This window comes from Strongylocentrotus purpuratus, unplaced genomic scaffold (assembly GCF_000002235.5).
Source record: "Strongylocentrotus purpuratus isolate Spur 01 unplaced genomic scaffold, Spur_5.0 spur5_scaffold_9, whole genome shotgun sequence".
Classification (NCBI taxonomy): domain Eukaryota; kingdom Metazoa; phylum Echinodermata; class Echinoidea; order Camarodonta; family Strongylocentrotidae; genus Strongylocentrotus; species Strongylocentrotus purpuratus.
This window is the reverse complement of record NW_022145615.1, coordinates 23,659,285-23,674,091: the sequence shown is the minus strand read 5'-3', so window position 1 is coordinate 23,674,091 and position 14,807 is coordinate 23,659,285. Positions and strand designations below refer to the sequence as shown.

At 37.4% G+C, this 14,807-nt stretch overlaps 1 protein-coding gene across 4 annotated transcripts in view; it reads right to left on the bottom strand.

Moving 5' to 3' along the window:
- LOC583248 (focadhesin) overlaps positions 1–14,807 on the bottom strand; it is a 41,793-nt gene that overhangs the window by 13,157 nt on the left and 13,829 nt on the right. For all 4 annotated transcript variants that reach the window (XM_030976622.1, XM_030976621.1, XM_030976623.1 and 1 more), the window contains 13 exons: positions 13,945–14,078; positions 12,908–13,096; positions 11,894–11,969; positions 10,816–10,950; positions 9,010–9,184; positions 8,390–8,581; positions 6,710–6,831; positions 6,153–6,245; positions 4,869–5,005; positions 4,081–4,303; positions 2,525–2,767; positions 1,632–1,859; positions 1,026–1,145 (listed from right to left, as the gene is read on the bottom strand). In XM_030976622.1, coding sequence (XP_030832482.1) covers positions 1,026–1,145; positions 1,632–1,859; positions 2,525–2,767; positions 4,081–4,303; positions 4,869–5,005; positions 6,153–6,245; positions 6,710–6,831; positions 8,390–8,581; positions 9,010–9,184; positions 10,816–10,950; positions 11,894–11,969; positions 12,908–13,096; positions 13,945–14,078 — 2,067 coding nt within the window. The remainder of the gene's footprint in view (positions 1–1,025; positions 1,146–1,631; positions 1,860–2,524; positions 2,768–4,080; positions 4,304–4,868; positions 5,006–6,152; positions 6,246–6,709; positions 6,832–8,389; positions 8,582–9,009; positions 9,185–10,815; positions 10,951–11,893; positions 11,970–12,907; positions 13,097–13,944; positions 14,079–14,807) is intronic.

Genomic DNA, 14,807 nt, shown 5'->3' with positions numbered 1-14,807 from the left:
TCAAGAAAATTTAAATAAACTCAAGTGGGTAAGCATTCAAAGTAGGTGGAATTATTTCAAATGTAAAATGATTTATTCTGTTTTTCAAAATCAAACTCCCGTCTATATTTTACAAATGTTTCAAAAAACCCAATTTTTACATAATATTAGAACACGCAGTGCACAAAACGCAGGATTAATTTTACCCAAAATAAAAACCCAGATGGGGAAACAAAGTTTTTCATTTGATGGTGCGGCTTTCTGGAATACTTTACCTAATTTTTAAAAAAATGCACCATCAAATTCTTCATTTACTCTTTTGTTTTGGCGCTATAATAATTTAAATCATTGAACTGGTCCATTGTGTTGTGTTTGTTTCTTTTCTTTTGTTCGAAAATGTTGTAACTTAATTCACTTTGTTTCGATTTGGATTGTTTGTTTTTCAATATGTTTGTTAATTTTGTATTTATGTTGTAGGGCCTCCACGGAAAACAGTATTGAACTACTGATGGAGCCACCCTACTAAAAAAAGACTAATAAATAAATAAATATAAATAAATTCACGTCATAGATGTAATAAGAAAACGTTTTTTTTGCAGTCCTCATTTATTACATAGATCATTTTTACTTTCTTGTCATTTACTCATTCACACAACTCCAAATTTAAGAAACCAGAGATAGAGAGCAAACATGGGCAATGGTGACAGAGAGGATTTCAATACAGAGTTGCACATCCTTAAAGTCATAATAGAGTTACACATAAGATATTTTTTATCTTTAAAGGCCGGCTGTACTAGTTCAGCCAGAAGGGATTAGACCACCCAGTGAGTCAGCGAGGTCACTGTGACAGGTGGCTATCCCATTAACTCAGCTCTCAATTAACATAAGAAAAAGAGAATCATGGGGGACCAATAGGCACCGATTGGGGAAGTTTTCTATATAGAGGGAGCAAGTGGCTACAAGTAGTGCAGTGGGGATTTAAATGAAATGAAAAATGGAAAAAAAAACACAAGAAAGACAAACTATTTAAGTACATGCATATTTACCTTGAGGTTATTCTGGGCCATGGTCTGTAGCATTTTGGCAGTGTGCAACGCCTCCTGGGAGGTGATGTAGTTGACCTGATAACATGCAGCAGTAACCAAGGCAACACACAACACTTGTGCCTGCAAAGAAAGCGGATGAAAAGAAGTAGGATTTGTACATGTAAATATCAAAACATTGTAAAAGACAGTCATAAAAATAACAATAGAATAAATAAATAAACAAATCAAATCTGTCAAAATATCCTGGAAATGAGCTCAACTGCAATATTAACATTTATTTTCTTGAGGTATGCATGTAAATATACATTAATGTAATTAGCAACTAAATAATTTTTAGGTCAAAGTTGAATTAAGAAATAAATATATTATTGACCTCCTGATGCAAAATTAAATAATTGTAGCTATGCTTGCCAACATTCCCCAGAGAAAATAAGAATCCCTCACAGTAAAATTAGGATTACAGTACAAAAGTTTTGTGATAATGAGAGGAATCTACGGTTCCTAAAACTACTATGCCTGCCAAAAAAAAAAGAATAATTCAATGGAAGAGAAATTGTTGGCAGTAATGTAATGTAAAATACACAAATTCTTAAATCTACATCTTACCTCGGTCAGACAACTGGCAGAGTTTCCGAGGCTTTCAATCTTGCTCAGTAAATCCCCTCTGACCTTCAACACATGAACCTTTGCATGGGTAGTACTCTCATGCGTTAGACCAGAGAGGGCGACACCCAAACCCAGCGTACAGCCGATCACATGTCCCTGTGGGTTATTATTCTGAGTCAAGACGGTGTTCTCCAGCTTGTCGAAGTATCGGGAAAGGACATTGTCACCCTAGGATTTAAAAAGAAGAGGGGGGATTGGTACTGGAGCTATCAAACAGCACATTGAAGTATCTTAATATTCTAAGCCCTCAACTAATAAACTGTTACCCTTTACCTGCTTTAATCAACCTATGTCACACACAGGGGGTTGCCACAATCAACTTTTTTTACACATATATATCATAATAGTGTACATGTACATAATGCACTCCACTCAGTCTCGGGTTCAATGCATGGTCGGAATAAAGAGTTAACTCCAATAGATTCCTGAAAAGTGACCAGCATACTATGACATTTGTTTAAAAATGCATACAAAATACAGATTGCAACTCATTAATTCTATTCCAAATATCCCCCTTAATTTTAAACCAGATTTACATTGATCTCAGGGACTATCTTTATATTTTTTTAAAATAAATTTAAAAAAAGAAAAGAAAAGTAAATCAGGAAATTATCAGGGCTGAAAAATTAAAGGGAAAAAACTCAGTAGGGTAACTTACAATAGACATGAACAAAAAAAAATTATAATAGGAGATGTACATCAAATCTTATGATTTCAATTTGTATTTTTGTGCATCTAGAACAATTAAATGAGAGTATGGCTTGTCTATTATTGCAAAAGTAAGATTAGTAAAAATTTAATATGAATTGATAAAGAAGAATGTTAAAACAGACCTCTGTTCCTGTCATGTCTGTGAAGTGCTCTACGCACAGCCTAGCCAGTAGCATGCCCACACCAAGGCCATGGTGTATGGGCACTGATGAGGGCTGGGCGGAGCTTAATGACATCATCCTGTCAATCACTTGGGAGATGGCATTGGTAGGCATGGTCATGATGTGACTGGCAAGCAGTGGAAGAGCGAGGGCAGCGCAGGAATGAACCTGCTCACCGGTGGCCTGGGAGTGGTCCCGAGAATGCTTTACAGCAAGAAGATACAATTTGAAATATATGTAGGAATATATGTCAAAAATACAAACTAGTTTAATAATAATAGTAATAACTGCAATTTATTTAGCGCATAATAATTAGCACTTAATTCTCTATGCACTTTACATTTAAAGAGTACGCTTTACAATCTACATCAACATATCTAAGAGGGCAAATAACAACACTACATGCACACTGACACAAACAAACAAGAATTGTTACACTACTGCAAGAAAAGGTATGTCTTTAAGTCTCTCTTAAAATCTTAAAGAGAAGATGTATTCCTAATTGTCAAGGGCAGATAATTCCACAGAGCTGGAGCTGTAACCACAATAAATAAAAACTCCCATTGAGCACTTGAGGGAGACCTCATAAATGCAGTCTTTCTAGACGGGTGGTGTTAGTTTGTAGGTTCATTTTATACATGTGTCACTATGAAACACTGTTAAAACTTCAAAGGAAACAGAAAAGTTGTCTATGGAGGCAGGTGATATTTTCAGATAGGTTGTTGCTAAAGACTGATATTTCAATACTATTGTATCATGACTGATGATTTACAGTGTGCTCAAAATCCACTCCCAGACTGGCCTTGCAGTTTCTTGAATCAAACAATTGAACACCCAATGAATGCAATTCTAATTATCTAATAATGTCCAAACCTTTTAAAAATGAAAAGATGTATGAAGGTATAAATTTATATTGGAGGTAGAGGAGGTGAATTGGAGGTAAAGAGAAAGAAGAAGAAGAAGAAGAAGAAGAAGAAGAAGAAGAAGAAGAAGAAGAAGAAGAAGAAGAAGAAGAAGAAGAAGAAGAAGAAGAAGAAGAAGAAGAAGAAGAAGAAGAAGAAGAAGAAGAAGAAGAAGAAGAAGAAGAAGAAGAAGAAGAAGAAGAAGAAGAAGAAGAAGAAGAAGAAGAAGAAGAAGAAGAAGAAGAAGAAGAAGAAGAAGAAGAAGAAGAAGAAGAAGAAGAAGAAGAAGAAGAAGAAGAAGAAGAAGAAGAAGAAGAAGAAGAAGAAGAAGAAGAAGAAGAAGAAGAAGAAGAAGAAGAAGAAGAAGAAGAAGAAGAAGAAGAAGAAGAAGAAGAAGAAGAAGAAGAAGAAGAAGAAGAAGAAGAAGAAGAAGAAGAAGAAGAAGAAGAAGAAGAAGAAGAAGAAGAAGAAGAAGAAGAAGAAGAAGAAGAAGAAGAAGAAGAAGAAGAAGAAGAAGAAGAAGAAGAAGAAGAAGAAGAAGGAGGAGGAAGAGGAAGGAATAGGAAGGAAGAGAATTATAATTGCCCTGAGATATTTGCAATTTAATACACTTACATGTTGGCAGAATTTGAACACTGACTGAGCAGTATGTATTGAATCCATGGCAACTTGAAAAGAGTCCACGACCCTGGTAATCCATGACTTATGACCTTCGTACTGGGAGGCTGACCTCTGGCTTAAAGTAGCTTCTTCTCCCAGTTGTACAACGTAAGCACTCACAGCATGTGCCAAGCCACCCAAGGCCAGAATCGCATTGCCCCTTGCACCAGAGTTCTTCCTGTAATGGAACAATTATTATCGAGGGTTCAGTGACACAAAAACGTAACTCCATCCTTTGCCAAAATGAGTCTTTGATATCACAATGTTCAGAAAAATGTGGGCTTTCCAGGAAACACAAAGACTTAACTCCAACCAACACCCCATTGAAGTCAATGATTAGTGAAACATAGATTTAAGTGCTCAGTGACACATAAACCATTTTTTCCCAAAATGGCCGAAATGGAGTTACGTCTTTGTGTCACTGACCCCTCAATATGCCTCACTGTTTATTGTAAGTACTATCTTAGGCAGGGCATTACAAAAGCATTTGCCCTATCAAATAGATTTTGTTTTTTATCAAGTCTATACAACATATAACAACTTGTTAACATTATTAGGTGCATGGTCCATTCTGAACCCTTGGCAGGTCATAATATAAATACAATTTTTGCAAATTATATAATATACAAAATATAGTAGTTGGTCTTCTGGCTATGTCACCGTTACGTGATAAATAGATTGAATTTCATGCCTTTTGTTGTTTCTTACAAGCTTTTTTTCACTAACAAACAAAGTATCCTTACAAGACAGTCGTCCTCAGCTGCTCTGTCAGTCTATCCCGAGCCCACAGCCAAGCCGATGCCAAGCCTTCCTTTTGCTTTTCTTCATCAGGACCATCTCTACCTCGACATGCTTCATGCTCTACCTCTGAACGTCTTCCCTGTATGGTACAAAAGTATTGAGAGGGGTGTTTCATAAAGCTGTGCGTAAAGTTACAAATGATTTTACAAATGATTTGAATATGAAGAGCCCATGTGATGCCCAAAGTTTTTCCTGACATTTTAACAAAGTGTGACTGTATTTCCCATAATTTCAATTAAATTGTAGCAAAAAATACACTTTGCATTATTATGTTTTGGAAATAATGATAAGATTAATCTACAACTGCATATTTCATCTTTAGCTTATGCAATTATAAGGATTTGAGAATCCCATTTAGCTCTTCATATTCAAGTCATTTGTAAAGTCATGCGTAACTTTACTCACAGCTTTATGAAATACCCCCCAGGATTGATTTCAATTAGGAAGAGATAGAAAATGTAGAAAGATGATTAACTTCCCCCGGGAACTAAAGAAGATTTGTATTACTTCTAAGCAAAAGAAGTTAATTCTAACATAAGTCAACGATAAATATACACTTTACAAGTGTGCATAATCATGTGATTTCACTCTTGAAACTTCAGTTATGATAAAATCCCCGAAAATGTGTGGACCATAAAAGGGTTAGAGTACAGCAAGACACAACATCTGTTCGTTTGACCTACAAAACAAAATTTCTTTTCTTTCATTAATTACTAAAGATGGTAATTGTTAACCTCATTAGAGTTTTATTCATCAAATCAAAGATAGAATTATGATATTTGCTTCTTTCTATTATGATTAGTACTTGGTTAACCTGTTGACAATTTAATTCTCTAGTTCCCATGGGCTTAATACAGAGCTCTGTAATTATTAGGATCTCTGTCCAGTAGTGCCGTGTTTGTGCCATCGAACTGGATCGACCAAATCAATTGATTCATAATATATATATATATATGCAATATTTTTTCCCGTAACATGAGAGTAATTTTAATAGTTTCATACTATTAATTAAATGTAATGTTAACTGTAATTGTATAATTGTTTTAAATGGCGGCACGCTACAAGAGTCCTATCTCGCACCCCGGGGCAACGTGTCTGACACGGCCGGTTGTAGCAACTACTCCGAAGATCAAGATTACATTAATCTTGATCTAAGGAGACACGAACGAACGAAGACAGAGACCACCTGATTCCAGTAGGCAATGGGTTAAATTGAATTCACTTACCTCAATGACAGCTTGTAATGCCGTAGACATGAATGAAGCCCATGCACTGGGTAGCTGCATGATGTAAAACCAGTCTGGTGATGAAACGGGGACCTACAAGAAAGGCAACAGTAAGAAGGACCAACAGACAAACAAGAAAGAGAGAAGAAAATGGAAAAAGTGATCCCTCAACATCAATTGAAGTCTTATGTAATTGTTACTTCTCTTTTGGAGTTGGGGTGGAAGAAGGGATGGGGGTGGAGGCTCACACTCCTACATTTAAATGAGCTATATTGTTCCCCCCCCCCCCCCCCCCCAAAAAAAAAAAAAAAAAAAAAAAAAAAAAATCAAATTCATGACCAAACCAGAGAATGAGCATATCACCCAAATCAATGCAAGTCTTAAAAACCATCTATTTACCCGTTGAATACTGAATTCTCTGATTCCCATAGGCTTATTATATTTGCTACATGTATCTTTGCATCCAAAATTGATTAAAAACAAAGAACAAGAACATCCATAAACAAAACAAACAACAATAAACAAAATAAACACTGCACAAGTCACAGCTGACTTACCTCATTGAGCAATAAGGTGAGCTCATCCAAACAAACTTGGCTCAAGGCAGTCTTATTCTTCCTTGCTTTCTTTGGATCTCTGCTGCTCTTACTTCCGGGCTTGAAGCTGAACAGCAAACCAGCTGTGTCAAGTATATGAAATTTATTAATTTGCTTTGTTTAAACAAGGTAATTCTCAGTATTAAAATGTTTTCCTGAGAGGCCCTGTACAAATTATAGGTTATAAATGCAGAGGAAATTGAAAAAAAGTTTAAATACATACATATCATATCGTGAATTAAAAAAAAAATATATATTTATACAGCATGATATAAAAAAAGAAAAATAGATATTTGACCAGCTTATACAAAACAAAAATCGTCCTTTTAACCCTATCTTAACCGGTGCGGACATGGGATTACATGTATAGTACCCCTACGTCCGCACCCTGGTGACTTAAAGGGGGTGGATCGCCAGTTTCCATGTGCAGAAGGCCATAATTCGCTGACACCAGACTTGGTGGAAATACCATTAATGGGGGTACAAATTTGCACACAGCAAACCCATAGTCCAGTCAAGAATTACCCCCTCATCTCTCGGAGAGCTCGAGAGTCTTCGGGCAATTCAAAGCATTACATAAGGTCCAATGGTCATAAAACTCAAGGCTAACCCTGGTGATTGACAACACCTGTTATTGGGTAAACACCCGAACGGTGTCGAATTCCCCATGAGAGCCGACTACTCAGTGACTTTAAGCTCACGCACCCCAGCTATTCTCCACTCCTGACGACGGATAGTCAACCTGTTCGAAACGTCGAGCCACTCCTGCCACCCATCCTCTCCAATCGGTGCTATAGTTCTCCTTAGAACTATCAGCTAAGAAAGATAACCAACAGTCCTTTTCAGGACTACACACCCTCAAGAAAGATTACCGAGAGTCCTTTTCAGGACTCCTCAATCCTCCCTCTCTCTCACATGGTGCATCCACAAGCCTACTGTATATATATTAATAGTTCTTAAAAACATGAAGAACCCCCCCCCCTCATTATTGTCTATGGAGGGGATCTAGGACCTCCCATCCTCCCCAACTAGCCCAATGAACAAGAGTAATGGCTCTAGGAAGTACTTGAACAGAGGCAATTGTCCAGGAGAAGGGGGAGGGATAGGGTGTCGGTTGTTTCCCTCAATCAATATAGCAGAGTTGGACTGTTAAGGTTAGTACCAAGGGTAAGGGTGAAGTTAGGGCTATAGGGGGATTGGTATTTTAGTTGTTTGTGGGTGGTAGTCCAAGGGGCACTTCTCATAACACACTCTTATGCATGAACACTTATCTTTCCCTCAAATATTATAGGAGAGTTGGACTGTTAAGGTTATAGACCAGTAGTGGTAAAATTGCGGTTCAGGGGTTTTGGGTGCAAAATATCCATTCATATTATTTAAATATTGCCTTCAGATAGATAGCAATACTTCAACCTAAATTTGCAAAAAAGCTGAAATATATGCCCAAATGTTGAAGTGCATTTGCGATATCTATCCAGGTCGGATCGATATGATAATTTACCAAATATATTAATTAGTAGGCAGTTTCCCAGCAAAATTTGTATCATCACGTACCAGTAAAAACATATTCTTTCACATGATTGGTAATAAGGGCTACTTGTGTTATGAGGTATTCTGCAGTTGTTGTTCCAAGAACTGTACCTGCATATGAAGGTCTATGTCCAGGCTGCTTGTTGTTCAGGTTCTTCAGAGAGATGACAGAGGGGATGCCAGAGACCTGCTTGCTTACATTGCTCTCGGTAGCTGCCTGTCTAGGGGAGGTCTGGGAGTAATACCTGCGAGGGAGTTCTACCAGCTCGTCACAGAGGAAGGAATGAAGAAGTTCCCCCTTGCCTGTCATCAACGATAATATAAATGTCCTGGGCACTGTCTTACAAAGAGTTGCGATTGATCCAAATCAATCGCAAGTCCTCCAATCAATCGCAACTTTGCAGTCTCTTATCTCTTATGTACATAGTTACGATTGATTTCAACTCTTAGTAAGACGGGGCCCAGAGCTCATAAACTATGTTACAGAAACAGTACAAGCATAGGCTCTAATGGTTCATTCCACACCATTCACATATTCATCTGATTACAGACGTCAAAGATTACCAAAATAGACTTAGTTTAAAGACTGACAGACCTTATGAAATGTGTATTCCATTCCTACACTTAAACAGTACTGAACATCACATGTTCCTGAACTTGCTACAAGTAAAAACGAAACTGACCGATGAAAAAGCTTTAAACTTGTCCATCTAGAACATGAAGGAATTTACCTGAAGTTGCCTCCTGGTTCACACAAGGTAGTAGATTAATGAAACAGCTCCCAGGTATAGAAAGGTCTTCTTCCTCTTCCTCCTCATCTTCTTCTTCTTCTTCACCTCTTGATGTTCTCGCATCAGCCCTCCTCTTCCGATCTTGGGCCCGCTTCGTCTGGACATCCTTTGTGGCCTGATCATACGTGATTCAGTGTCAAATAAATGTTTGTGAATTCATGAAAATCAATTGCTTTCAAGACATGTACAAATGATATACTTGTGAGGATCCGGGCTAACTCGGACTCGGAGACAGCTCGACCCCACTGCAAATACGGGGCCGAGTTGTCCCAGCATACCCTAACTTCAACCCTTACCCTAACTTCAACCCTTACCCTAATGCTAAACCCTACCCTAACCCTAAACCCTAACAAATTTCATTAAAAATTCAATCATGCCGGGACAACTCGGCCCCATATTCGCAACGGTCCGAGTTGTCCCCAGGTCCGAGTAAGCATGACTCTATTTGTGAAATCTCCACTCCCAGCTCAGTAGCTTTGGAATCAAAAGCAACTATAAGCATGATTTATATTCCGAGACAAAATAGTACTTTAAGAAGATTAAACAAAAGGTTGATTATAAGTTTGAATGGGATCAGAAAATAATCAAGGAAAGGATTACTGACAACTAGAGAAAAATCTAGCAAATGGTAGAAAAATTATGAGCTTAAAGGTAATACAAAGTTTTGGGAATTTTGAAAATTGGGTGGATAGTGATTCTTTACAATTTTGATATAGTTGGATGCCCCTGTGGATGCATTAGAAGCACTAGAAAATTTAGTCCCTAAAACACTTCTGCTTTCGAGAAAAATTGAATATAAAAATTTACCGGTGCTCCCGGTAAATTTTGATGAAATTTTGAATAGCCACTACGGCCGTACAATGGTAGCTGCGACCATGGAAATTTCATAATATGTAGTTGTGATAGATAATTTTCAAACGGGAAGAGCTAATTGGTCGATTTTAGTGAAGAAACATTGTTTTATAGCTTAATTAATATCTTGACCTTGAGATGGAGCTATACAACATAAAGAGTTTATCATCTAAAATTTCACAACTTTAGACTCGATTTCAACTGCGACAACGGTCACTGAATATTGTAGGATTGCATATGCTTCCAATATGATCATTTGAACCAAATTCATGACCCCATACCAAAACTTTGTATTACCTTTAAGATCACTTTACAAGATACATATATTCTGATGGAATATCAATATTGGTAAATCGGTCAAATGACCTTGTCTATGGCCATCATGGACATTAAAGGTCAAAGTAATGGGAGACATTTAAGACATAGAATTGGGCTCACAAGGGGAATTTGCCACCATTCGGGTATTTACCAAATAACAGGTGTTGTCAATCACCATGATTAGCCAGTTTTATGACCAACAGGCTTTACATAATGCTCTGCCTTTTCCCCAAATTGTAAAGTAACTATATCTGACATTTGCCTCACCCAAAGTCTCTCTGAGAGACAAGGAGGTATTTCTTGATTGACCTCCTGGTTTGCTGTGTGCAGACTTGTACACCTATTAATGGTATGTCTACCCAGTCTGGTGTCAACAAATTATGACCTTCCGCACAAGGAACTGATGACCCTCTCTCTTTAAAAGAAGGTCTTTATAGGCAAGTGATCTTTATGTACTGGTTAATTTAGTAAAAGTTTCAATGAAAAAGACTTTCAAGGGAAATGAATAATGTCGTCTTTGTAGGCAGACGGTCTCTCTAAACAAAAAGCCGCTGCAGCAGGTTGCACAGTACATACCTCTCTCGGAAGATGACGGATTTCGAAAGAACATATCTTGAATGCTGCTAGGGCTGATAGAGATTCTGAAACAACTCTGTGGTCTGGATGCGCTGTATAAAGCCATAGTTGATTAATAACTGCCCTTGTAAATCCCTGAGAGGTGAAAGAAGTGAAGAAGTAATAGCGATGATGAATTGTCTGTTCAGAGACAGGATGGCATTAACTCATATCGCGGAGGCGCGATAGCTCAGTTGGTAGAGCAGTGGTCTTGTAATCTGGTGACCCGGGTTTGAAACCAAGTTGATGCACTAGTGCCCTTTGATAAGGCATTAATCCTCATTACCAGGTCCCTCGGCCGTCTGGTTGCTTACTTACAAGCATTTATGCTTTCTTAGCAGTCAGGTAAACATCACCGTCACCATCATTTAACCCAAAGTTAATAATCTTTTAGCTGCCAGCAGATGATACATCCATAATCAGTAACAAGCAAAAACGCTCTTAGCGGCCTCGTCTGCATTACGCAATCGGATATGATGAAAAATCGAGGTTGGGACATTATTTATAGGCAGGGTGGCCCATTAGTAAGCAGGCCCCCAAAAATGAAATCCTCTGAATATAATCAACATTTTGAAGTGAATGTTTGACTAAGAATCATCAGAAAATATATTTACTATTATTTGTACAAAGATTGATAACTTTCATGAAATATGAAATAATAAACAAAAATGATTTATTAATTCTCATATTAAGTTGTTATAACAACCTTTGACCCTGACTTTGTGACCAGGAATTTGTGTCATATGATTTGTGATACTTGATAATAAACCCTCGGGTACAAATTTGATGGAATTTGAAGAAAAAAACACGCTAAATATTCCAAATATTGATGTTGATGCCACAACAAAGTCTCAGTTAAGACTTGACATGATATTTCACCTTGACTTTGTCACCTGAAATGTATATACATGTAAACAAAACATTTCATGCAGCCTAGGTTAGATTACATCACTTTAACAAGAATGAAATCATGTAGAATCTAATCAAACACAAAATCAAATAAACATTCAATATCAAGCTACAGACTGCAACTCCATACCTCATATTTCTTGGAATCCACATGCAATTCTGGGACCAGTCCAAGAAATTCACACCACTTGGCTATAACCATAGGCCTAAAATCAGACAGGATAAAATACATAATCATATTTGGAAATGTTATAATATGCCATTCTTGTATACTATAAGAATTAGGAATTATTAGCAAAGGATGCCATCGAAAATAAGAAATCGCACTTGCATCGGCAGTGATACAAATTTGCTGCTCGATCATGCAGCCATTCAACGCACTCAATATGAGAACTCTCAAATCACGGGACATGACAAAATAAGCTTAATTTGGCTTTAGCATCCCCCCCAAAAAAAAAAAAATAAAAATAAAATAAATAAATAAATAAATAAATAAATAAATAAAAAAATCAAAAAAAAAAAAAAAAAAAAAAATCAGAATATTCCAGATTTTAAGGGCCTAGAAATTCAGAAAAACAGAATATTCCGGATTATTTGTAAGGGTTGGCAGGTATTGACTTTGGACATGAATACCCTGGCTTCAGTTCAAACAAGCATGGCGCTCAGTGCATTCAAGGAACAAGTCCTACCAGGTAATGGTAACTACATGTACTATCTGGGAGAGTATGGCAAATGTCTTGCTAATGGGAGATATTGTTGTGGCAGGGATTTGAATCCAATACCTTGTGTTACAAGTTAATTACATGTAATCCTATAGGAATGACTTAATTCAATGGTCAACTGGTTAAACGAGGTTCTACGGCACTTGCTCCTGCGACCCTTGCTCCTGCGACAATTGCTCTGGGATAATATCCCTAACTGCAACCCCAGACTAAAAACTTGACCTTACCTTGCCCTTCACCTGGCCCTAAACCAACTGCAACCCAGAACTTCTACTTTAGACAAAAGAGTAATTATTAAGAGTAATTATCGCAAGAGCAAATGTCAAAAGCACTAGTTAGAGAAAGCAACAGTGGGAATTATTACATCACACGGACATGGACTGCATCATATTCACTTGGATAAACAGGAACACTAGACACACCTCTCCTCCGCTTGAAACTGCCCTGCTAGACCCTTGTACGCTGTTATGATGTCAACCACATCTTCTGCCTTGGTGATAGATATCAGGGCGTCCAAGGCATAACAGGTAGCAGGGACTCCCCGAGGTCCGGTGGCTTTCTTCAAGACCATCGATAGGGTCCGCACCATGTCCGCACCGTGCTGCACTGGTCTGGAGTGAGAGAGAGAGAGAGAGAGAGAGAGAGAAGGGGGGAGGGAGAGAGAAGAAAAAAAAGGAGGATAGAAAGAGAGAGAGAGAGAAAGAGGGCAAATAGGAGCAGGAAAAAGAGATTAATAGTAAAACAGTTAATACAAAGTAAGAGGGATTGAGAGAGAGAGAGAGAGAGAGAGAGAGAGAGGAAAAAGAAGAAGAAGGATAGAGAGAGAAAGAAGGCAAGTGGGAGGGGGAAGAGATTATTGTAAAACAGTTGATACAGAGTAAGAGAGAATGTGTGAGAGAGAGAGAGAGATGACACAAAGTGAAATTGATTGAAAGAGAGCATATGAAAGATTCAATGTGTCAAAAGGATATTCTATCTGTACATGCAGTAATACTATGCCAATCACCTAATTTTGAAATAATCAAAAAGACACCAGTGAATTTCTTCTTTTCTTAATTGGCTTTTTCTTTTTAGAAATTATTCATCACGCAACAGCCACAAAGTTCTTTTCAATAGTCTTACCGATAGTAGTTTTTCTATGAGGTGTTAAAAAACAACAACACATGAAAGCAATGTCAAATGATGGAATACATAGCATATCTCATGTATCTGTTGATAAAGGACAATTCGAATTTGGCCATTTTGAGAAAAAGCGGTTTATGAGCACTTGGGCCATAAGGGGTTAAGTCTATGTTTCACTAGCCATTGACTTCAATGGGTGTTGGGTGGAGTTAAGTGTATGTGTTTCCTGGAAAGCCCACATTTTTCTGAACATTTTGATATCAAATACTCATTTAGGCAAAATATGGAGTTACATCTCTGTATCACTGAACCCTTGAATTCTTCTTGATAAAGTTACCTGTGGGTGCAGACTTCACAAACACAGATTGCAATCTCTAAGAGCATGTCATCTAGCCCTGTGTGTGGGTTCAGATGACCGATGCTTTTCTCACATTCAGCTAGTTTCATCTGCAGCTCAGGAAATATCCGATCCTACGGTGGGAAAAATGAAAAACTTCTTTGCTTTTATAATATTTTTATATCAAATGTTACATACATGTAAACCCAATCACATTTATGACATGCATTTACAGGTAAACCCAGCCCTAATAGAACAAGAGACCTTTAAAAAAAAAAACCTGAATCATCCAAACTAACACCAGTTTGAACATGTGGTGCTAATATGAAAAATACAAGTGGAAAAACCGATTCTGAACATCCAATCTGTATCTAGAGCTACTACTTTCTGATTTCTAGAGGTCTATTACTGTGTAATATTGTATTCAATAGTAAAATCTAACTTGTACAGGCTTAATTTGATGACACAAACCTACACATACATGTAGTCCTGCAAGTAGCCATCGTGTTTTTTTTTTTTATCTCATTCACAACTTTGTCTCTGTCTTTTTTTTAATAATGCAGTAATAAAGAGGTACATAAGCCATGATAATACAAGCTATGTGCTGCAATAGAGCACTTTTAGTCCTTTGCAGTGCCCAATTGTGTTTTATTCATGGGAGCTTTTTATGAATTTTGCTTCATGTACTTTCTTATTCCATATTATATTTCCATAGCTTTTATGATATCATACAGAGCTGAATTGATCTCTGATCCCCATTATGTTTTTGTCAAAATATTTCATGGAAAGATATGGTGAAGCATGAAAGCAGCAAGGTTGGTTTAATAAATGAGGAGGATGCTCATGACAAGACAAAGCGCAGG